The sequence below is a fragment of the Sander lucioperca genome, chromosome 11, assembly GCF_008315115.2.
Source record: "Sander lucioperca isolate FBNREF2018 chromosome 11, SLUC_FBN_1.2, whole genome shotgun sequence".
In the NCBI taxonomy this organism is placed as follows: domain Eukaryota; kingdom Metazoa; phylum Chordata; class Actinopteri; order Perciformes; family Percidae; genus Sander; species Sander lucioperca.
Window position 1 is genome coordinate 28,419,760 of NC_050183.1, and position 22,864 is coordinate 28,442,623.

The 22,864-nt window shown below is 44.3% G+C and overlaps 2 protein-coding genes across 3 annotated transcripts in view; one reads left to right on the forward strand and one right to left on the reverse strand.

Annotated features, from left to right (window-relative positions):
• The window catches only part of slc5a9 (solute carrier family 5 member 9), a 15,175-nt gene extending 8,849 nt beyond the window's left edge, over nucleotides 1-6,326 (forward strand). Inside the window, exons 10-14 of the mRNA XM_031311795.2 lie at nucleotides 409-516; nucleotides 1,115-1,265; nucleotides 2,497-2,665; nucleotides 4,575-4,790; nucleotides 5,754-6,326. Of these exons, the coding sequence (XP_031167655.1) occupies nucleotides 409-516; nucleotides 1,115-1,265; nucleotides 2,497-2,665; nucleotides 4,575-4,790; nucleotides 5,754-6,050 (941 nt within the window). The 3' untranslated portion in view covers nucleotides 6,051-6,326. The remainder of the gene's footprint in view (nucleotides 1-408; nucleotides 517-1,114; nucleotides 1,266-2,496; nucleotides 2,666-4,574; nucleotides 4,791-5,753) is intronic.
• Nucleotides 6,327-7,952: 1,626 nt separating this feature from the next.
• The window catches only part of b4galt6 (UDP-Gal:betaGlcNAc beta 1,4- galactosyltransferase, polypeptide 6), a 28,867-nt gene continuing 13,955 nt past the window's right edge, over nucleotides 7,953-22,864 (reverse strand). Inside the window, exons 3-10 of one of the 2 annotated variants that reach the window (XM_031311821.2) lie at nucleotides 20,060-20,173; nucleotides 18,048-18,172; nucleotides 17,790-17,906; nucleotides 17,452-17,639; nucleotides 17,141-17,263; nucleotides 16,789-16,890; nucleotides 11,059-13,811; nucleotides 7,953-10,578 (exon numbers count right to left, since the gene is read on the reverse strand). In XM_031311821.2, coding sequence (XP_031167681.1) covers nucleotides 13,664-13,811; nucleotides 16,789-16,890; nucleotides 17,141-17,263; nucleotides 17,452-17,639; nucleotides 17,790-17,906; nucleotides 18,048-18,172; nucleotides 20,060-20,173 — 917 coding nt within the window. In that variant the 3' untranslated portion in view covers nucleotides 7,953-10,578; nucleotides 11,059-13,663. Of the gene's footprint in view, nucleotides 10,579-11,058; nucleotides 13,812-14,229; nucleotides 14,327-16,788; nucleotides 16,891-17,140; nucleotides 17,264-17,451; nucleotides 17,640-17,789; nucleotides 17,907-18,047; nucleotides 18,173-20,059; nucleotides 20,174-22,864 lie in introns of those variants that run through there. The other variant, XM_036006842.1, reaches the window with a different exon arrangement.

Genomic DNA, 22,864 nt, shown 5'->3' on the forward strand with positions numbered 1-22,864 from the left:
CTTTCAAAGTGCAGCGCAGGAGAACAGGCAGGCAGCCATATGTAACACATGTAAGGTATAATGTTCACTTTGCAGGATGACGTCTCTGGAGGTTGAGTAATGGAAAATGTGGAGAGATCATATTTCCAAAATCTACAACACTTGAGCATTTTTAAAATGTAAAGTATATGTGCATTGAAAATGTGCAAACATACCTGGCATGACCTTTTAATGTAGGACTAATCACGCTGTTCAGAAGGATGGAGCAGTCGTTTCCACAAGGTTCTGAAACATTAGGTCTGAGAGCCTGAAAATAACTAACTACATCTTTTATTCTGTGTGTGTGTGTGTGTGTGTGTGTGTGTGTGTGTGTGTGCGTGCGTGCATGTGTGTGTGTGTGTGTGTGTGTCTGTCTGTGTGTGTATATAGATGAGGTAGGTTGTGTGGATCCAGCAGTGTGTCAGAGTGTGTGTGGAACTCCAGTTGGCTGCTCCAATATCGCCTACCCTAAACTAGTGGTGGAGCTAATGCCTGTGGGTGAGTCACACACACACACACACACACACACACACACACACACACACACACACACAGGGTAGAGATCACCCCTCTTCCGACCCGACGCTCCAAGAATGCATTGCCCGGCTGCTCTCACACACACACACACACACACACACACACACACACACACACACACACACACACACACACACACACACACACACACACGGTAGAGATCACCCCTCTTCCGACCCGACGCTGCCTGTGGACACGTACCATCACCCTGACACTAACCCACTGCCCATATAAGGATACACAGTCACCATTGTAAGCACTGTTGGTTTTTTTAATGTCATCCTGGACAACTAAACAGAATATGAAATGTCGGCCTCTGCATATTGTCCCTTGAAATGAAACCAATCTCATAATCATATAGATCAGTCAATCCACCATTACCTTCATATGTGTATTTGACTTGCTCCGACACTACCTGCTTCCGCGTTATTATTATTATTATTATTATTATTATTATTTATTCCCTCTGTAAATGAATGAAGAAATAATAGAGTTTTAGAATTGTAGAATGTAAACATCAAAATAATTGACCATCTTCTTGACCCTTCTGTCTGTGCAGGTCTTCGTGGTCTGATGCTAGCAGTGATGCTAGCTGCTCTGATGTCATCTCTGACCTCCATCTTTAACAGCAGCTCCACTCTGTTCACCCTGGATCTATACCACAGAGCCCGGCCTGCAGCCTCAGAGAGGGAGCTCATGATAGTGGGACGGTAGGGCTCCAAATACTGATACATATTGGAAAAAGGCACCTTGATGAAAATTTGGGACAACCAACCTTTTTCATGTTGACGGTGAAGTCGTTGCATTTAATCAGTAGGCCTTCTGTGACATCATCAGCCGGCGCAGGGCGGGGGTCATCAGTCCTCAACCCCCAGGAACTTTGTTTAAAAAGTTCAGCAGCCTCATTCTAAATGTTAAAGCATTTATAGATGAACATCCAAGTCAAAGTATCAATGATGGTCAATGATGAATTAGAATGGCTGATCAGCAGTCTCCAGACATCAGAGCCTCAATGATGCTGAGTAATCGCCTCGAGTTCACTTCAACAGTTGAAACTGCTAACTCCCTGGGTGCTGTTTGGTGGTTTATGATGCTTTTCCATAATTTCTATTTGACAATGTCAGCATACAATATGTAAAATGTAATTGCTAGTTGTTGTGACAGCAACAATAACTTCATTCTACAACATTAAACTGCAGATTGTGCATCCAGCGGGTATGGTTATGGCATTAATGCCAGCTGTCTGCCATGACAGTTAGTGGTACTATACTGAAGGCCTTTCCTTCCCACTGGTTCATCTCTTTAGAGCCGTCTGCGCACACAGATGCTTATGATGATGCTCATGTGAACATCAGTCGTGTAGTCGAGCAGGTCTCGCTGCCACCGTGGCTCACCCACAGCCACGACAGACCATTTGCTAATAACAGGATTTATTCCGACTACTCACGTCAACAGGCGTGTTGAAGACAGGTTTGTTCTTTCTGATCCCGCCCCATGCCCGGGAGCTCCAACACAGCCTGGCCACGGAATTACCCAAAGTGCGTATTGGCACACTCCCGATGCACTTGACAGCGATCTGGCCGGGCTGCTGGGTTCACAGGGAAAAGGCTGCGGGGTCGTCTTGTGCATACAGAGTAGATCATTAGAAAAACTGCATAACTCTGGCATTAAAGCATCAAAAATGAGCTTGGAGTGAGCCCGGAGGCCCTATGTGGGCTAATCACTAGAATTTCAATGACATTGGATTGTGTATTTCTGAATTTATGATAAGTAAAACAGTTATCCTGTCTGATCCAGGCATCTTTCCATCCTTCCTAAATCCCCAACTCAGTCTGAAGACAAACAACTGTTGTATCTTTCAGATGTCATTTGTAACAAATTCATTTTGTAATTAGTATCTCACCCAAAACTGACATAATACTTTTTGGTGTATTTTTTCAGGGTGTTCATCCTCATCTTGGTCTGTGTTAGTCTGTTGTGGATTCCAGTCATCCAAACAGCCAATAGTGGACAGCTGTTTGATTACATCCAGTCAGTGACCAGCTTTCTAGCTCCGCCCATTACCGCTGTTTTCCTGATGGCTATCTTCTGGCCACGTGCCAACGAGCAGGTAGTTCACAGACACACACACACACACACACACACACACACACACACACACACACACACACACACACACACACACACACACACGCACGCACAGGAGAGTGCATGTTTCTTTACACTGATGAATGTCCAAAGTGGCAAAACGTTCCTTATACCCAATGATCAGAAGGTTTGCAGTGGACATGGCTTTGCTAAGCATGTGTTACTGAAAAGGAGAAATCTACTCAATGTTTCTTCCACTTCCCTAACTGTGTCCTTACTATCAACATGATCTAGCGGCATAAGAAACATGCAGGCGAAAACACAAGTTGTTGTGTCTCCACTTGGCATCTCCGTCGCCGCTGTAGCCCCAGCGTGTGGTTACATGTTTGAGGAGGTGCACGTCAGCTGCTAACATACAACTATAAATCAGGCTGAGTAAAGGTATTGAAACTAGATTTTTACATTGGGAACCTCTACAATAACCTGACGCCCCAGATGGTGTGTTGTAGCCCAGTCTCATGGCAGTTCGTGAAATGGTCACGTTATTGAATCTATTGATTCGTGTACTGAACACATTAATGTCGTTATTTTCGTGTGGTGAGCACGAATTTTAAAGTAATGTATTTCAATGGGAAGCTTATTTCGTGATCACAGAACGATTACGGTAGCGAGTAGTATTGATAAGGCGAAAATCCGTGCAGGGAGGTTGGTCAGGGTGGTGGATGGGTCAAACAACACAGGACTTTCACCCCGGAGACCGGGGATCGTGTCCCGCGTGTCGCAGTTCTTTTCCCCATTCTTATTTTCCTAACCACAACCGTCCCGTTGTTGTGGCCGGCATGTGGCGTTTCATGTCCCCGTTGTTGCGTGCCACAGAGACCGTGGATCGTGTCCCTGCGCCTGGGGATCACGTCCCGTGTGTGGCGGTCCGTCCCGTTGTTGTCGACGGCATGTGGCATTTAATTTCCCCGTTGTGGCGTTTCATTACCCCGTTGTTGCGTCACCCAGAGCAGCCCAGTGTCATGGCAGTTCGTGAAATGGTCACGTTCAAAAATCGTGACCTGTACACGAATTAAACAACAAAATCGTTAAGACCATTTCACGAACTGGCGTGAGAACAGGGTTGTGTGTTAACACAGAACCATGTGTGAAGCCGGCATTGGAAACTGTTTAGGGCAGCACTTTCAAAAAAACACATGGCAGGTGATTGGATGAGCCCGGCATTGTTGTTTTGAACGAGTTGCGGCCGTCACACACACCTACACCATCCTGTCAGTAGCTCCTTACCGGACACTGGCTGGTTCGGTGAGCTTGTAGTTCAGACACAAATGCATTGGTTGAAGCCTAGCCTCGCATTGCCAGACCTTCCTCCGCAGCGCTGCGGAGGAAAGCCTAGCTAGTCCACATAGCATTCCAGAAAATAGCCTCAGGAAGAATCTTGTTTTGGTGGAACGTGTAAGTTCAAAAGTTGTTTTAGTCGTGCAACAGAAAACTCAGATTGGACAGATAGTCTAGCTAGCTGTCTGGATTTACCCTGCAGAGATCTGAGGAGCAGTTAACCATAGTCCTCAGAAATCCACCGGAGTTTAGTACACCAACACAAAGAAAGAGGAAGGTGACGGACGTCCGGCCGAAAAGAGGGACATCTGGCGGAATTTCCGGCGGCACCGGAGCAATCCCGGAAGTGGAACGTCGTTGATATAGACTAGTTGAAGCCTGACAAGCTGGATTTTGGTGTGATATGCTATCCCCCGCAATTCTTGCGTGATCTCGTGAGAATCCAACTGCCATGCAAAGTAGCCTCTACAAGACAGGGCCAGCAGATTAAACATGCAGAACCTTAAGACCCTTTTCTCTTCAGTGTTGGCTTTGTTTGCCAGTTCCATATAACTGCATTTCATTTCATGTGTGTGTGTGTGTGTGTTTCTCAGGGTGCATTCTGGGGTCTGATGAGTGGCCTGCTGGTGGGACTGATCCGCATGGTTCTGGAGTTCTCCTATACATCTCCCTCCTGTGGTCAGCCAGACCAGCGGCCTGCTGTCCTGGCCAACGTCCACTACCTGTACTTTGCTCTCATCCTGCTGGCGCTCACCTGCCTGGTCATTGCTGCTGTCAGCCTGGCCACTGCCCCGATACCAGCTCAACATGTAAGGAGCACGCCATACATTCATCAACACTTCCTGCAGTCACGCCCAAGCTGCTGACACAGCGTCATTCAAAAGCTGTGACCCAGGGTCATTCAAAAGCTATGACACAGCGTGGGTGCCCAGATAGCTCAGCTGGTAGAGGTGGCGCCCATATGTAGAGGTTTACTCCTCAACACAACGGGCCCGGGTTCGACTGCGGCCCTTTGCTGGATGTCATTCCCCCTCTCTCTCCCCTTTCATTTCTTCAATAAAGGCCTAAAAATGCCCCAAAAAATTATCTTAAAAAAAAGCTATGACTAATTAAGCTATGTAATTGGTCAAGCTAATACTACAAAGACGACTAGAACACACCCATGGTCCTGTGTCTCTCAAGGCCACCTTTTCTTGTGCTGTTTGGAAGGCAAGAGAAGAAGGCAGTGGTGGGACACAACAAGTGGGCGCTGTTACTACTTTGTCTTGGTGTTATAAATAAATCCGAGTCCATACAGCTACAGAGATCCAGAGCCCTGCTGGGGCCAGCACACCCTAGCATTGAGCACCCTGGAGCCTTCTGTAAGGTTTAATCCCCCCCCCCCCCACACACACACACCCACTGAGGTCTGTTATACTGCTGTGGTCCAAACCACTGAGCAGGGCTGTGTCTCGCCATGTCTGCCAGACACAGGACCATGGGTGTGTTCTAGTCGTCTTTGTGACGTGACATCACATTAGCTTGACCAATCACAATCTACTGCACTGCCCCAAGTCCCTGAACAAGGAGTATTAAATCCTTCATAAAGTTGTGCTTGATATTTTAGTGCTGCAGTTTAGTTTCAGCACAGGTGGAGAACAAAGTTACGTTCCTACAGTGGGAAAGGGCTAGTGCCCATTCCATTGTGAACCTGTGCTGCATGTCTTTGATTGGAAGGTAGACCGTGATCAGCAGCAACAGTTTGACAGCTTTCTCTGCTCTCTCCTGTGCAGCTGCACCGGCTGACCTGGTGGTCCAGACACAGCCAGGAGCCTCGGATCGAGCTCACGGGTCCCCAGATGACCTCTGACCGCAGCCCGGACTCCGAGCGGGGGCCAGAGTCGTGGTGGCGGAGCGCTGCTTTGCGGCTCTGCTGTCTGAGCGGCCCGAGCTCTGGTTCTGTGAGTCCAGAGGCGGAGAGCAGCGAGCTGAACTCTCTGGCGGAGCAGCCGCTCTGGAGACGCGTGTGCAACGTCAACGCCCTGCTGCTGCTGGCCGCTAACGTCTTCCTCTGGGGATACTTCGCCTGATTCATAATCAGTAAGGTTACACTGGTGGACTGGACTGGCATTTTGTCCTTTTTGGTTCAATGAAATTAAACAAAACGTCCAGTGGCTAAACCAATCTGCTGCTGTGCTGGACCTTCTACGCAACAACAGTTGTTCATTTAGAGGAGTCTCATCAGGAAATACTATAATATAAATAATATGCAATGATCATTGCACACACACACACGCACGCACGCACGCACGCACGCATGCACACACGTGCACACACACACACACACACACACACACACACACACACACACAGGTTTGTGGCACTATCTTTGTGGGGACCCGTCATTGACATAATGCATTCCCTAGCCCCTTACCCTAACCTTAACCATCACAACTAAATGCCTAACCTTAACCCTTACCCTAACCCTAACCATAACCTAATTCTAACCCTAATCCTACAACCAAGTCTTAACCCTCAAACAGCCCTTTAAAGTTGTGGGGTCCAGCATTTTGGCCCCACAAAGCTGTCTGGACCCCACAAGTATACTGTATTCCCAGCTTTTGGACCCCACGAATATACACACACACACACACACACACACACAAAATCCGTATTGTGCTCATGATCAAAGTAATCAGACCTTTTGACCTGATTGTTGGCTTCTGTCTGATTCAAAGTTAATCAGGAATGCACAAAGAATCTATGAACTAATGATTCCATAATGATTCAGAAATATACTCTGGTTATGTTCAACTTACCTATTTAATACATAGCTGTCGATTCAGTTAGTCGGGGACTGTTCATTAATGATTTGTCAGTCTTTAGGGTGTTCCTGATTTCTTCCTCACTTTACTTTGCCTTCGTACTGAATTGTAAATTTCTACTGGATGAATATGAACAATAACATGGTTTTATTGGAGTTGCCACTGATGCTGGAATGACTAATAAATCTGATTAGGGAGTACATTAAAATCCCCAAACAACAGAGCCACTGTGTCTGCCATGGTGGATGCTAGAAAAGCTCTTCTCCCTGAGATGTAGCTCAGCAATATTGATTACTCTCAGATAGACATACAGTAAGATAATAGTATCTGGATACAAGGGAAATATTCTACAACTAAAATGTACCGGGATGATGTTGAGAAACGTGTTGCTTTTACAGTATGCTCTCTTCAAGCTAACCACAGAGCTTAAAGTTCTCTGTCGCGGGGCCGTTTGAGAGCTGATAATAGATCAGTATATGTCTATGGAAAATATACTTATGTATTTTTTTTAAACTGTCGTGTATATATAATGTATTTTGTATTATTACAGTAGACATATGAATGAAAACCTTTGTGGTGCAGCCAGTGTCAGCTCAGTAATGCACATGACTGCGCCTCCTTGGAAAAGCGCTTGAATGTTATGCTTGAATACAATTACCAGACTAGGTTCCCGACTGAGGAACGGTGAGTATAGAATACATTTTTTTTATTTTACCTTTATTTATTCAGGCAAGGTTCTCTGAGAGTGCCAATGGTCCCACAGTCTTATGTTCCCACATTTCTAAGATTTTTTTCAAAATTAGGCCCTATGTTAGGGTTACATTCCATTTGTAGTCCATTGCTACTGGATAACAGGTTGGGTGTAATTGGCTACCAAATTGGGAGAAAGGGGGATGAAATCTGACTTAAAGCCTTAAAGCCTAATTTTGAAATAAATCTCAGAAATGTGGGAACATAGGCATGCTCCCGTAACGCTAACACTGCTAACTGTAGCTGTGACGTAAAATGTAGCAAAGTACTTGTGATGCTAAAGTACCTAGGGAAAAGTTTTTTTTCTCTAAATACTCAAAAACATCCTTTTCACAGTACAAGGTTGTTGTAAAGTGAGTGGTTACTTCCATGTCACGGTGTCATGAGCACTGGAAAAGAAATGAGACAAACATCAGCTCAGTTTCAAGAATATGGCAATGAAATGTTTATTTTGTCTCCTGTTGACAACGAAAAGAAACTTTACAAAGTAACAATTCAACACCAGACTCAAACTGTTTTATACTGTCTGTTAGCAGAGACTGCAGAAACCTGGGGGGGGGGAGGAGTGCTACATCAACATGTTCACAGGTTTGGCTCAGCTTCTTCAACATGGACTCATGTGGAACACAGAACTTGGTGATCAGATGATCAGGACATAGTATCATAGAACATCCGTTACAGCTCGCGGTTGATAGGACTTGTGTGGTGTGTGTGTGTGTGTGTGTGTGTGTGTGTGTGTGTGTGGGGAGTTCAGCTTTTGTTCAGCAAATACACAATAAGTGGCCAAAATAAGGTGTTTACAACACCAACTTATTAAGAACTGTGAGCCACAAATCTGATAATAATATATCAGCTGGTTTGTTTTGACTGACCTTGGACAAAAACTAAATTCTTAGCACAAAGTCAACTTACTGGACATTTTCTGGGCTTTCAGGCGCGGATGGGGTTAATTCAGTTGTATGAAGGTTCAGCTCTTAGTTAGAGCCTGACTAATACTGGAATGTGAGGCAGATACTGATATCTATATTGGATTATTATAAAACCTTGATAACACATGGTGAGACATTAACTTGTCAGCACAAACGATGTAAAGGCAACACTGTGTCTAAAGAAATTCAAACATTTTGGGCAACTTGTTCTTGGATTCTCACCAAAAAGGTCCGCTGGTAGCTTGTTCTGGAGCTTTCAACTGTAGGACATGATCTTCCTCAGCAGATGACGTTTGCAAAATGTACAGTATTTTTTAACTTTTAGTATTTTTAATACTTTAAGACTCGCGTTGGCTGAAAGCTCGAGACAGAAAGCTACTAATGGACCGTGTGGTGCAAAGTTTATAATAATATCTTTGGCATTTTGTCTGAGCCCAGTTCTTGGTGGCTGCCATATACAGCCGGACCATCTGCAATATATCGATATCCGACGATTATCAGCTCTACTCTCATCTTTATGTTGTAAATGGAAATTCCATTCGCAGATGGAGGCCACATAAATTCCAGTGTGCACACCTCGTGATAAATATTTTGTATAGAGATTCTTAAAGAATTGGGACCAGATATATTGAGCAGGACATTTTGCAGTCCATTAATAAACTTGTCACCGCCATCTGGTGGACAAATTATGCAACAGGAATACTGTTTCTGAATGATTTGAAGCATATACTGTATACTCAGGCATTTCTATCTACCAGCAATACTATAAGCTGATCCATCGGTGGCCGGTACATATCGATTCATCAGACAGGTCTTAATTATGAACACTTTTGAGAGTCAAAGAAATACAACAAAACATTTCCATACAATGTCATCATAATGAAAGTAATGTAAAACATGTCCAGGCAGCAACATGGTGCCTGCAGCGCTGTTCACAAAAGCAAAGCCGCCGTGTCCTCATGCACGTGGAAACTAGATGGAATTACATTAATTTGTCCGCAAATGGATTCGTAGGCCAGGCCATGCAGATTGGAGGCTGTAAAAGAAGTGGCAGGGTGCCATTGGCTTCAGCAAGTTGTGCTTGAACTTGATGATAGAAGGATATGTGCTTGTGTTCGTTTCTTTTGGAGGACAGTTGGTTTGGTTGGTATGGGTTTCCCTTGCAGCTCAGGCTGCGTGCAGACCGGCAGAGCTTTTGTTGAACAGGAACCACCGGCAGCCACAGAGGATTATTACACATGATGTCAGGGAAGCCATCAACACCAGCAGATCTGATGGATTCTTATCATGAACATATTTCACACTCAGACTTGACGTAATACGATCAATATGAAGGGGACAGAACAGTGACTATTCAAGAAAACAAGATTTGTAATCTCTGCATTTAGAATGTAAAGTGAAAAAGAACTCAAGGCACAAATAAATACTGCAGAATGGAATACAATGGGGAACACAGCATCTGCACGCTGTCAGATTTCAGATAGTCAGGGTTGCAGGGAAAGGTGGAGTCCACCTGGGCTCACACTGGGGCCCACTGACCCGACACCCAACACTCATCAGAGCCAAGAACCAAACACAAACTATTTAACAACCAATCCGAGACCCAGAGATTATTTCCCAGTTCAGCACTTGTCATCTGGACCAAATGAGATACTAAGCAGAGTAATGGAATGTAGCCTGATGTGAAGTGCTACATGCTGACTACTTTGTCACACCATCTGCTAACACCGCTACCTGCTGGGAAACGCTCTTCTTAATTACTCCACTCTGAATTAGACAGAGGGAGGGAATTAAAGCACAAGGTGTCAAAGAAACCTGCGAGTCACTTTGTGAAATTCAACACTTTGTGATGGAGACATGTTTGGCCTCAGCTGCTCAACACTGCACCTGACCCTAAGCTGCTGAGCACCAAGAGTCATGAGTATAATGAGATGAAGTGAGCAGCCGTTGCTCAGTAATACTCCTCTTCCTGCTACAGTCACACCACAGTCGAATCACCTGGAAACAGGGCTCATCATGTGGTACTGAGCGAAGAAAGGCGTAACACCAACACTGTTCTCCAGACAGGAAATGGCACGGCCTCAGAGCCACGTCTTACCGGTGTTAAAGGGGTGCTATGCAGTTTTGGCAATTTCTTCGCCGTTTTCTCACTTTTTGCTCGCAGATTTCTCTATAGAGCTCCCCCTACAGCTTCGGAATAGATATTTAGCAACACTGTTGTAAAAACTCGTTGGCGACTCTCCCCCCTCCCATCTTCTTCCTCTGGTCACGTGCATTTGTTTTCAAAGAAGCCGGCGAACGCACGGAGCCATGTCCACTGAGGTAGACAGCTAGTAAGCCCGTAACAGCCGGTTCCTGTATGTGTGCAGTGCCATGAAGCAATCCGTTACATTGCGAGACCTGATATCATGCGATACTTCCCGGCCGAAAGTTGCAAGGGTGGTTTTTCCGCTCACAGGCGCTAGGGGGGAGACGACCACCATTCACCCCTGAAAAAAGTCATATAACCATTCCAATGACTCCTAAGCTGTTCAGTTAAGGTAAATTCTGCTAAAAAAAACAAAACTGCATAGTTCCCCTTTAGTTAGACGAACTGTAGCGGCAACACTGTAAACATGGCGACCGCTGCTGCAAGGGCCTCTGGGAGAGAGGTGGGGCAGGTGAGGTCAGGATATATCCACCGTGGCATTAAGACTTTCCCAGAAGGCCTTGCAGTGTTTTTGTGGAGAGACCTGGTGTACTGACTGCCATGTAATGCTCGAAAACTGTAGAAAAGAAATGAGAAACATTGCTCTGGCCATTTCCTACCTAAAACCTCCATCCATCTGTCGTCTCATCAGCTGTGGTGTGGTGTGTCCGGCTTTCAGACAGGACCGCGAGTCATTAAAGTACCACTGAAGCACCGTGGGAAACGCGGTGCAATCAGCCCTTTGGTGACGAGGCCATGGGTGAAGTGAAACACGCGTACACGTCTTCTTTCACACAGCGTCACCTTTTGTATTAGCCTATTGGTTGGGACAGGAGACACAGGCCGACACTGCGGTGTCTTCTGACAGGTCCAAGATGGGGCTAATACTCCCTTAGTGGGAGCATGTCATATTGACGCAGAGGCGCGCCAGGGTGCTTGGTCAATCACGTTGACCAAGCATCACATTTTAATTTGCCCGTTTTGTCTAAACCCAAAAGATATTCACTTAATCGTCATTAAAAAAAAAAAAAAAAAAAAAAAAAAAAAAAAAGATATTCACGATTTTGAGAAGGTGGACTTCTTAAAAATGACTTATAGTTGCAGATTCACTTTCTGTCAATCAATGAATCGACATTGAAATGACTCGCGGCATCCATCTGTGGTTTAATACAATTTTTAATTCAGTCCTTACCACGAGGACCATTTAGTAGCTAATCTAGAGCCTTCAATCACTTCACATGATCTTCATTGGCACAGGTATCTGTCCTTCAACTCCATGACAACAGGGCCAACTCCGCCTCCAGAACAGGTAACAAATGGACCGTCGTGGTGACATTTGTACTACGTTAAAAAGTACGACTCATGACAGCGAGAGATATTTACAGCCGCACACAGCTGCTGTGGTTTCTGTGCGTTTCCTCTACAGGAGACCAAGGACCACAGCTTGGCACAGTGTGAAGCAAGTAACGGGACGAGACCGTGTGACAGGACAGGAATTAAGCTCCGGGTCAGAAATGGCCAGAGGACAAGGTCCAAACATACTCATGGTCATATTCAACAGTGAACATGTGGTCAAAAATGATGTGCCTAGACATTTCTCTCCATCTTTATAGTGCTCAAAGAAGTTGAACTTTTCACAGCCATTGTGTGCCATTCAAGAACAGCAGTAGCTTCAGCTAAGGTTCTCTCATTCTGGCCACAGTCCAACACACAGCCCCACGCCTCAGCATGGTACAGTACAGTGAAGAGCTTTGTCACATGGTCCAGCACTCAATCATAAGAATAAAAACCATACAAAAATCTAAAAAATAAAAACACATCTCAGACAGAAAATATACACTCACATGAAAGCATGTTGCGTGGACACAGCCCTGTACAGAGGAGCAGCTCCACTCTTTTCACACAGTGCACCTCAAAGCACAACAAAAGGCAAAATTAAGAATATACACATCTCTAACTGACGAAATAATTTAGGTTTGAAAAGAACAAAATCTGGTAAACAAAATAAATTAAGGCATGCAAAAGATCATGTCATTTGGATACTCATGTTTTTGTTTTTTTTAAGCCAAACATACTTTATCGTTAGAAGATCTTCCTGTCAGGAAGAAACCACTCACTCTTATTAAATCCTACGAAGGTAGCTGCCAAAATAAAATTCAAACCCACTGGAATATCACTGTAATATGCCCGAGCATTTAAAGGCTCATATTTACATATATTTGTGTTCTGTGTTCGAGCTTTAAGAGGCTGATATTTACATACATGTTCATGCGGATTCAGCAGCAGTGCAGCAAAACAAACGGCGAACACAGACAGGAGTGCTTCTTCAACATCCTGCATCAGAGGAAATAAATACCACGTATCAAAATAATTTTTTTTTTTTTTTTTTTACATCACAAACATTAATGTCACCCTCACTCAGATCCCTCTTTCAAAGGAATACTGTGGCCCAACAAAATGATATGTAGAAAACAAATGATAGTAGAAAAAGCTTGTCTGTTGGCTTGTAAGGTGACAGTGATACATGAGAAGTGAAGCAGTGCGAGCCGAGCCGAGCCAGCTGTGGTTCTGCCACATTAAGGCTTTGCAGTAAACATCAGAGTGAGATGCTGCTGCGCCCTCCAACCTACACACAATTATGTCAACCTGTAGTAGCTAAGCCGGCACAGACAAAAAGACATGCAACGCCACACACACACACACACACACACACACACACACACACACACACACACACACACACACACACACACACACACACACACACACACACACACACACACACTTTGAGAGACTTGCCACTGCCTCTTCATCATTTTTTCGGTTTGGATTTTCTTTTCTCTTTTTTTTTTCCTGGCTAAGATTTCTTGGCAGCATTACATGGTGCGCCTCGTCCCCCCTCCCGGCCTGTGCACCCCCTCCTCTCCGCCTCTGAACGGCTGAACGCTGGGAGGCCAGGCCGGAGGGGAGCTGGGTGGCCTGGGGGGTGTGGAGGAGGGGCTGGGGGCAGTTCAGTAGTCTATGATGGGGGCGAGCTCGGGGGACAGCTCCACCGTGACGTTCTTGTAGAGGCTGCTGAGGGAGATGTGGGGGCTGTAGTGGAGGTTGTTGAGGCCGTCCAGGTGTTGGCGCTCTTTGGAATACCTCAGCAGTTTATACCTACAGAAAGAGAGGAATACCTCAGCAGTTTATACCTACAGAAAGAGAGGAATACCTCAGCAGTTAATACCTACAGACACAGAGGAATACCTCAGCAGTTAATACCTACAGACACAGAGGAATACCTCAGCAGTTAATACCTACAGACACAGAGGAATACCTCAGCAGTTAATACCTACAGACACAGAGGAATACCTCAGCAGTTAGTACGTACAGAAAGAGAGGAATACCTCAGCAGTTTATACATACAGACAGAGGAATACCTCAGCAGTTAGTACTTACAGACAGAGGAATACCTCAGCAGTTAGTACCTACAGACACAGAGGAATACCTCAGCAGTTAGTACGTACAGAAAGAGAGGAATACCTCAGCAGTTTATACCTACAGACAGAGGAATACCTCAGCAGTTTATACCTACAGACAGAGGAATACCTCAGCAGTTTATACCTACAGACACAGAGGAATACCTCAGCAGTTTATACCTACAGACAGAGGAATACCTCAGCAGTTTATACCTAGGACATAAACCTGTGGCTGCCTGACCTGCGTCTGTTTAAGGATTGCTAAAAAAATAAATAAAAGAAACAGTCCCAAGGGTTCAAGCTTTAGATTACTGCTACCATTTATGTCTTCAGTAGGAACCAAATGGGAATGGAGCTCACACATATATACCTTTAACATTTTCCTAAAACATGACGCACTTCATTCTCCACCACACATTCTGAAATCAACTTTCCATCCAACACATCCAGTACTCTTTCCTCTTCCACCCCTCTATCTCCCAAACAAGTTCTTACCCTGATTACCTCCGCCCGCCCAACCACCTGCCCCCCTTGACCCTATCCCTTCTCACCTTCTCCAGTCTATTGCTCCCAACCTTCTTCCTTTCCTCACCCATCTCATCAACGCCTCCTTGTCAACTGGCTGTTTCCCCAATGCTCTTAAAGAAGCAACAGTGACCCCACTCCTCAAAAAACCCACACTCAACTCGCCTGAGGTAAATAACTACAGACCCATGTCCCTTCTTCCATTCCTTTCCAAAACTCTTGAGCGTGCCATTTATTATTAACTCTCTTCTTATCTTCACCAGAACAACCTTCTGGATCCCCACCAGTCTGGCTTCAAGGCTGGCCACTCAGATGAAACTGCCCTCCTTGCGGTCACTGAGCAGCTTCACGTCGCTAGAGCAACCTCTCTCTCTTCGTCATCCTTCTGGACCTTTCTGCTGCCTTTGACACAGTGCCATTGACACAGTGAACCACCAGATCCTCATTTCGACAGGGTGTCTCAGGCTCTGTGCTCTCCTTGCTCACATCTTACCTGGTAGACTGTACCTACAGGGTAACTGAGGATCTATCTCAGAACCTTGCCCACTCACAACTGGGGTCCCTCAGGGTTCAGTCCTGGGTACCCTCCTCTTTTCTCTGTATACCAACTCTTTCGGGTCTGTCATTCATTCGCATGGCTTTTCCTACCACAGCTACGCTGACGACACTCAACAAATTCTCTCCTTTCTTGAGTCTGAAACGCAGGTAGCAGCAAGCATCTCAGCCTGTCCGACTGACATTTCTTCTTGGATGTCCACACACCATTTGAAACTCAACCTCCATCTCTGTCCATCTCATATGGAATTGGACACCTTGTGTGAAACCATAAGGCTGTTCACAGAGTAGCTGTAGTTTCAGTGTATCTGTACACTGTAGCTCAGTGCTCACCAAAGTAAAAGTCCACTCTTCTGCTTCCTATTGGATACTAAAAACATTATCATCATCTAGATTCTATCAGGAGTAACAGATAGAGATCTCCGTCTTTATCTGAGCATCATCTGGACTGTTTTGTGTCTTTGACGCAGTTACCATGGTGAGAGCAGGTGGTCTTTGGACAACCAAATATTACAAGAGAACCAAACGATATTTAAATCTGTGGGGAGATATTTCTTATGCAACTAAGCATCACCTAAAAATGTAAGAATATTATAATATAAAATGAGACTGTTGAAGGTACTGTGGGAATCCTATCTATCAGACTGAACTACAATAGTCACATATACTTTATATTCCTGTGAATCTACAATAAGTTCCATGTAGGAATGCAACGATAGCCAATACAGATGTTTTGATGTTGTTCTTTTGTGAGAAAAGAAACAAAAGGAAACAAAGAAATCCTTATTATTAAAAATAACTCAACTGTCATTCATCCTGTCATTACCCTATGTTTGAATGACCAACAAATACAATCATACAAATGTATGAAACAACCTTTAATATATCCTTCTTTCACCGGAAAATGACCCGCCTTAAAATGTTACTAACTAACGTTACACTAACATTTACCTATTCAATGACAATCTTTCAGTACTTAGTCCAACAAAATCTGTGTCAGTCCGCTGTGCTGTGCTGCTGAGCCAGCAGCTCATCCACGTGTGTGGCCACGACGCAGTGCATTCTGGGAGATGGACTCCACTGGGCTGTGTAGGCTTCCGAACGGCTGCTTATGTGATGCCATAAACCTTGTTAGTAATCCCTTCAGTTTTGTCGCTGTCTGTGGGGAATGTTTTTCGCTTTCTCTAACGCTGTGGTTATCAAAGACTGCGTGGGCCGACATTTCCTTTTACTGTAAACAACCCACACGTGTGCATGGCACCCTTTGGCCTCTGACATCATGCCAGCGTCGTGTCCAGTCACTGGCTTCTTCTCAGTAGCAGACTGAGTCTGACCGCAATAAAAAAAACACTAACAACATTAACCGCTACCATCTGTGAATGGCATCTAATTTGCAGATAGGCTGATGGCAGTCAACAAGGCAACCGATACCGATGTTCTGCCAATCAATCGGTGCATCCCTTCTTCTATTCATTCATTTAAAGGAGTTAAATGACTTTTTGCAACATGGAGTACAAATGAAAGAATAATTTTTGCATTGCTTATTCTTTAGAATAGAGACTTTATTGTAGATCTGAGACAAAAAGCCGTCTTACCTCCCAAGGAACTGCACCTCCCCTCTGTGGTGGTGAGGAATGGACTTGTACTTGCCGATCTCTCCGTCCGGTCGCGTGACATTCAGACCAGCATAGTGAACCCTGAGGAGAGACCAGGTTGCATTACTTCCTCCACCCATCGGTTTAACTGTAAACACTGTTCACAGTCTACTAACAACCTGCTGACAGAAGCATGAGCACCGTCTCCTCCCAGGCACGCTCGCTTAACATTTGTTCACAGTCAGCTGACAGTGTTCTGGACATCAAGCTAAGAACATGTCGATTACACACAAACAACATCACACGCCATGTGAATGTGAATCCATTGTGCAGCCCTCTTTAGTAGACTAACCTGTTCCACAAGTCGTCATCCTCTCCTCCCCAGCCCCAGAATGCATTGGGAAAGCCATTAATCTTGCGAAACTGCTCCACAGTGAGTCCACTCACCCCGCCAAAGAACTCGCTATATGGAAGACTGGAAGCAACCACAAGCACCGGTTACACGTAGATCGTACATCGTGCACTGCATGTCCAGATACTTCATGTCAACTCTCAGTGCCACAGAAGAAGATCTGTACTTGTTTCAACATTAGATCCACAGCTTTAGCCATTTATATTTGATATGTTCTCAAAAGAGTATCTGCATTTTCATAACACACTCACATGTACATGTATTTGTCCAGCTTGGCAGCAAAGTGGCGTGGCATCTGACCACAGCCGTAGTAGTTTCGGTCGTTCTCGGGGATGTGGTCAACATCGTGGAAGATCAGGCAGTCCCAGTCCAGGTCCTTCATGGCCTCCAGGAAGCCCACGTTAAACAGCATGGCTCTGTTGAAGGGCTGGCTCCCGCTCTATATACACACACAGACACACATACAGACACACAAAGTCATATGAAGCCTTGATGTCATGGGCGCCCTTCACTACCCAAAAAGACTTTAGAACAGTGTTGCAAAAACACACAAGGCCACTTAAACCAGTACACACACAGACACACGTACCTGTTCGATGACGTAGAAGGCAAACTGCAGCCGCTGTCTCTGCAGCATGGGGATGAGGTGTTGGAAGAGGATGGGGAGATGTTCATGCCGGTTTCTAAATGGAATCAGGATGGCCACCTGAAGACAAATATTACAGTAACAATCCACCCGTACATACTACGTCTACTAGCTTTGCTTTTTTCCCCCAGAATAATCCATTTTGCATCACAGACATTATACTCTATATAATTAGAAGACTTGTGAAATGCATGCAGCCACCTTCCAGCGAGGTTTGCAGTCCTTTGGTTTCCAATGGCCTCCAAACTCCATGTCAAAGAACTTGGAGAACTGGAGTTCTATCTCCTCCATAGGGATCTCTGTCATGTTCACTTCCATAAGGCCCTCTGTGAACACATGATTCCAGCGAGACATCAGCATCACACAACTAAAGAATCACTGCACAGGAAAACACAAGGCTGGCACTAATAAAGACACAGCCCCTCTGTTATTGGCTCCCTCAGGTTTGATGATTTCATGATGTTTGGAAGATAAATCCTGCATCAGTGTCTGGTGTTCAGAGTGATGATCCACAAAGGATCGGACTGTGGCTTTCATGCCTCTATTAACTTAGAAATAGGCCTACAAATCACATCAATTCTGCAGAACACTTTGACTAAACAAACGGTATTTTTAAGTTACAAAAGGGATTTACGTCTACATTTATTTACACCTATTTTAAATCACTAGAATCCATTATCATCACCAAATATTATTGGAAAAACAAGACACCTAGGATCAGATTGGCAACACTACAAAAACAAAAATTTCCTAATTTCCAAAAACATTATTTCCTGCCAAACCAACTGCAATACATACTTGTGGATCCATCATAACCAATCAGAAAACACATCCCATAATGTTGTCAGACACTTAGAATAATAATCTGAGCCTGTCAGCGGCAAAAACTGAACTTTTGGTGGACGCTAACAGACGGTGAACATTTGTCCTATAGGGTTACATTGCAGCCTGGTTCACAGCTGCTGGTTACAGTGTTCTCGCTCAATACTGGAGCAATTTCAAAGTCTTTTTGTTTCCATTAGTGACTTACGCACAAATGCATGGGGAAATAGGGTTCTGGTTGAAAATACTGAAATTAAACTTTAATTTGCACGAGCTGAAAAACAGAAATGACATCTACTTTTTGGATTTCGACTTCATCACAGGGGTGGACGGTAGACGGGTTTACTAACTAATTCTGAACATGAATCACTTTACATTCACTGATTAACCTACATTATGGGACAGGCTACTCCTTTCATAACACATGAAGACCTAGAACCTCACCTCCGTTTAAAAAAATATTTTTTTCTTTCTTAAGATAAGTTCCCTTACATTTCCAATATAGTGAAAACAGCTAGAATCATGTTTTGAGTGGAGTATCCCTTAATATTTCTGCACTATAATACCGTCACTGCAAAAGAACCCTTTATCATGTCTGATAGTAGGGAGGGGGTTCAACCACAGACACACACGTACACAGTTTTTACACCGCTCTACCTGAAATGAAAATAAATGGACTTAAAATGGATTTTCGTTTCGGACTCGTGTTTCGGTCTTATGTGCGTTGGAATCATACCCCTATGTTGGTAAGTGGCTCTGGAAGGATTTTAAGCCACTACAGCACCAACGCACTATAATTAGGCAAGACCGGTCCAAAAAAACATGCCATCATTTAGAAGACTTCACAAAGGGCAGGGGCTTAGCAGGAAATTGGCCATAACTCATTGACCATTAGTCCAATCATCATAAATCTTGGAAGATATCTACTCTCATTGTTTGGTAATCGGTATGCCAAAGCATTCTGAGCCCGACCCATAGGGGGCGCCACAAATGCCAAAAACAAGTAGCTCAAAAGCTGGTGAACAGGTTTGGTGCTCATGCTCTGGGGGCAAGTATCAACCAAAATCTGAAGCTTGATATTGATTGGTACACAATCCTGATTTAAGTCAGTGGAGGTATCCCGCACCATGTCCTGAACATTCACACCTGGTTCATCCATATCAGCTCAGAGTCTCCAGTTATTGTGATGCTGCATACACGGGAACGATCAAACAGCTGTGTGATCGCTCTCACTCCGTCTTTAAACTGAACTAAACCAGCTGAAGGGACTTTGCTCGGCTTTGTGAAGCCTCAGATCTTTTTTCATTTGCCCATTGATCACAAAATCATGATTCCCTGAAGTCACTGACCCTGAAACAACCCGTTCCTAGTGGAAGGAATGCTCTACTCACTCATAGAAGGTAATCGCTGTGGGCAGGGGAGGTTCTGGGCGTAGGTGAAGTTCTCAGGGAGGTACGTGGTTGGCTGCACCAGGTATTCACTGGAGTTACTGCCGTCAGGATAGTCTGCAGAAGAAACCATACAAGCTGAAGGTACTTACTTTTCTTAAGGGGTGCACATTTCCTTAAATGATTGTAAACCGGTACTGCAGCACCATTACTTCCAAAATACTACCACAATACATATTCTCTTTACTAATCTGATATCATTTTAAAAGGCTAACCGAGAAAACATTGGAGAACCCTTTTGCAATTATGTAAGCACATAATGTAATCTGACAACTGCTGCCCTGGTTAAAAAAACAATGCAACTGATCTCAGCTGGTATTCTGTCTGTAATGGAGTGGGATGGAAATTTCGAAGTGACCCCAAACCTTTGACTGGTAGTGTAATTCCAAACCTATTTATCCTTTTTACTTATAACATTTTGTTATTCATTTAGAAATGCATTTTCTAGAATGTTCTTTTTTTTTTTTTTTTTTTTTTTAAATAAAACCCCTCCCTCTCCCCTCTTATTCTATTTTAGCCAGTTTTTATTTTAATGACTGTTTTTAAATGCTCTTGAATGTTTTATGTAAAGCACTTTGCATTTGCCTTGTTGCTGAAATGTTCTGTAGAAATAAAGTTGCCTTGCCCTACAACCTCCAGCCTGCCAGTCAGTCACCAGGGCATAGAGAACGCTGTCTCGGAAGAAATGTTAACTGCACCGCGGCTGCTTTCGCCTTGCCAATATATTATATTGCAGCGAACGCGGTCTGTATGGAGTTTTGAAAAGTGTAACCACACTTGCATCCGCGTTACCGGCATTGCTGTGACTCCCTGTGACTTTAACAAGCTCCAAAAGGCGACAGAGTCTCTCTGAAGCTAAGTTTGTATGTCGTTTCAGTGCGAGGGCTCCGCATTTTGTTGTGGCGGGTGGTCGGGCACCTCCGAATTTGACTAATTGAAAGTGTGACTGTATTTCACTGTAGAGGATTCCAACACCGGGACGTCCAACAGTCTGCAGCTAAAGACACAAACTAGCACTATGGTCACTGCTGTTGTCGGAAAAACACAGACGGGACTAAATGCTGCGTTTACTTGAAACTGGTAAACCTCGGGGTGCATTTAAAGTTACTGTAAAATACTCTTTTCTTATGTTTTAGTCATTTAATAGCAATTTACTGGTGAAATAAGTCATTATTGTTGTAGGTTATTACATTTTTAATAAATCTTATAAATTCCCAATTTTTTGTGCTGATGCGAAAATTGACTCAAAACTGTGATCCGATCCGAACTGTGAGTTTTGTGATCCGTTGCACCCCTAATAATTAGAGTAGATAAATGTAATGTTTCATGGTACGTCAGTGTTTATCATGGATGACTTCCGCGTTCTACTTCTCTACTACTTGCTTATTCACAGATTATTTTGTTTTTTACGCCCTCTGGTGTTTCAGAGAATACTGCAACGAACAATGCGTTGAGCATTAATGTCTCCGTACATGCTCATATCGCACGCTCCATCTATGGAGGCCGAAGCCACGGCGTCTCGCGCCAGTATAACTGACGCTTTAGTCTGCCTACCGCAGCTCTGCGCACTTGTGTCAGAGCTGAGCCGCTCTCTGTCAACATGCAGAGGACAGAGAAACTCAAACTTACGCGCTCTCAGGTACCGAAATATGGCACAGATTGATTTAACGTGAATCGGTCCTCTGGAGTACCGACGTCGGTACCCTAAAAAGTCCAGAGTTTGGTACCCAACCCTAGTGAAAGGCCAGAATGGGGCTATATTCACACTGTGTCAGGCCATGACACTGCTGTCTTCACACACTCTGTGTAAACTCCCAATGTTGATGATTGTCATGAATCAGTATTGTGTTTTGGTTAAAAAGAGAGGGCAATGATAACTTTTGTAATAGACTTTTGGAATATAGTTCTAAAATCATGCGACATAGTTAATTTGCTGCGATATTATGCAGACCAGAAGACATGCTCATCAGGCAGATATTTTGATAAGTGTTTTATCAGCCTTCAAGTGTGTTTCCTCTTCATGTTCACATTGTACTAACTTGATTATTTCCCAGACATTTTGAAATGTTGGTATAATTTCCAACAGGCACTATGCAGTTAGCTAGTTCGCTAACAGTTAGCTAGCCCCCCCACCCCCTCCGTGCGGTCCCTCCACCCACTCCCCGCCGCTAGGAGACTACTTTGCAGAAGGAGAATGTACAGCAGCTCTGGAGGCAGTCCTTCAGTTGCCGGCTGTTGCAACTCCAGTTCAGCCAGCACAAACCCCAGAGCCGGGGGTCCCAGTGGGCCGCTGCTGACTCAGAGTTGGAGGTCCAGGATCAGAAACGTCACTGGGTCGTGCGCTGGCTGGGTTCGAGTTGCTGCAGCCGTCATATGCAGACTTTACCATACACCATTATGGTAAAGCAACAGTTGTTTTTGATGGTTATAGCCAGGGCTGGAATGGAACGAAGTACAAATACTTTGTACTTAAGTACATTTTTCATGTATGTGTACTTATGTAGAATCAATAGTGCATACTTTTGACTTTTACTTTGTTACATTTTGCAGCAATTATCTATACTTTCAAGTCCACTACTTTTCAAGATTCAAAGATTCAAAATCCTTTATTAATCCCACAATGGGGAAATTCACACTATTGCAGCAGCAAGGGATAAGAGGAAAGTAGAGGACACACGTTAACACACAACAATAATAAATATTAGAGTAAATATTAAAATAGTAAAATGTATTTACAGTAATTGCACA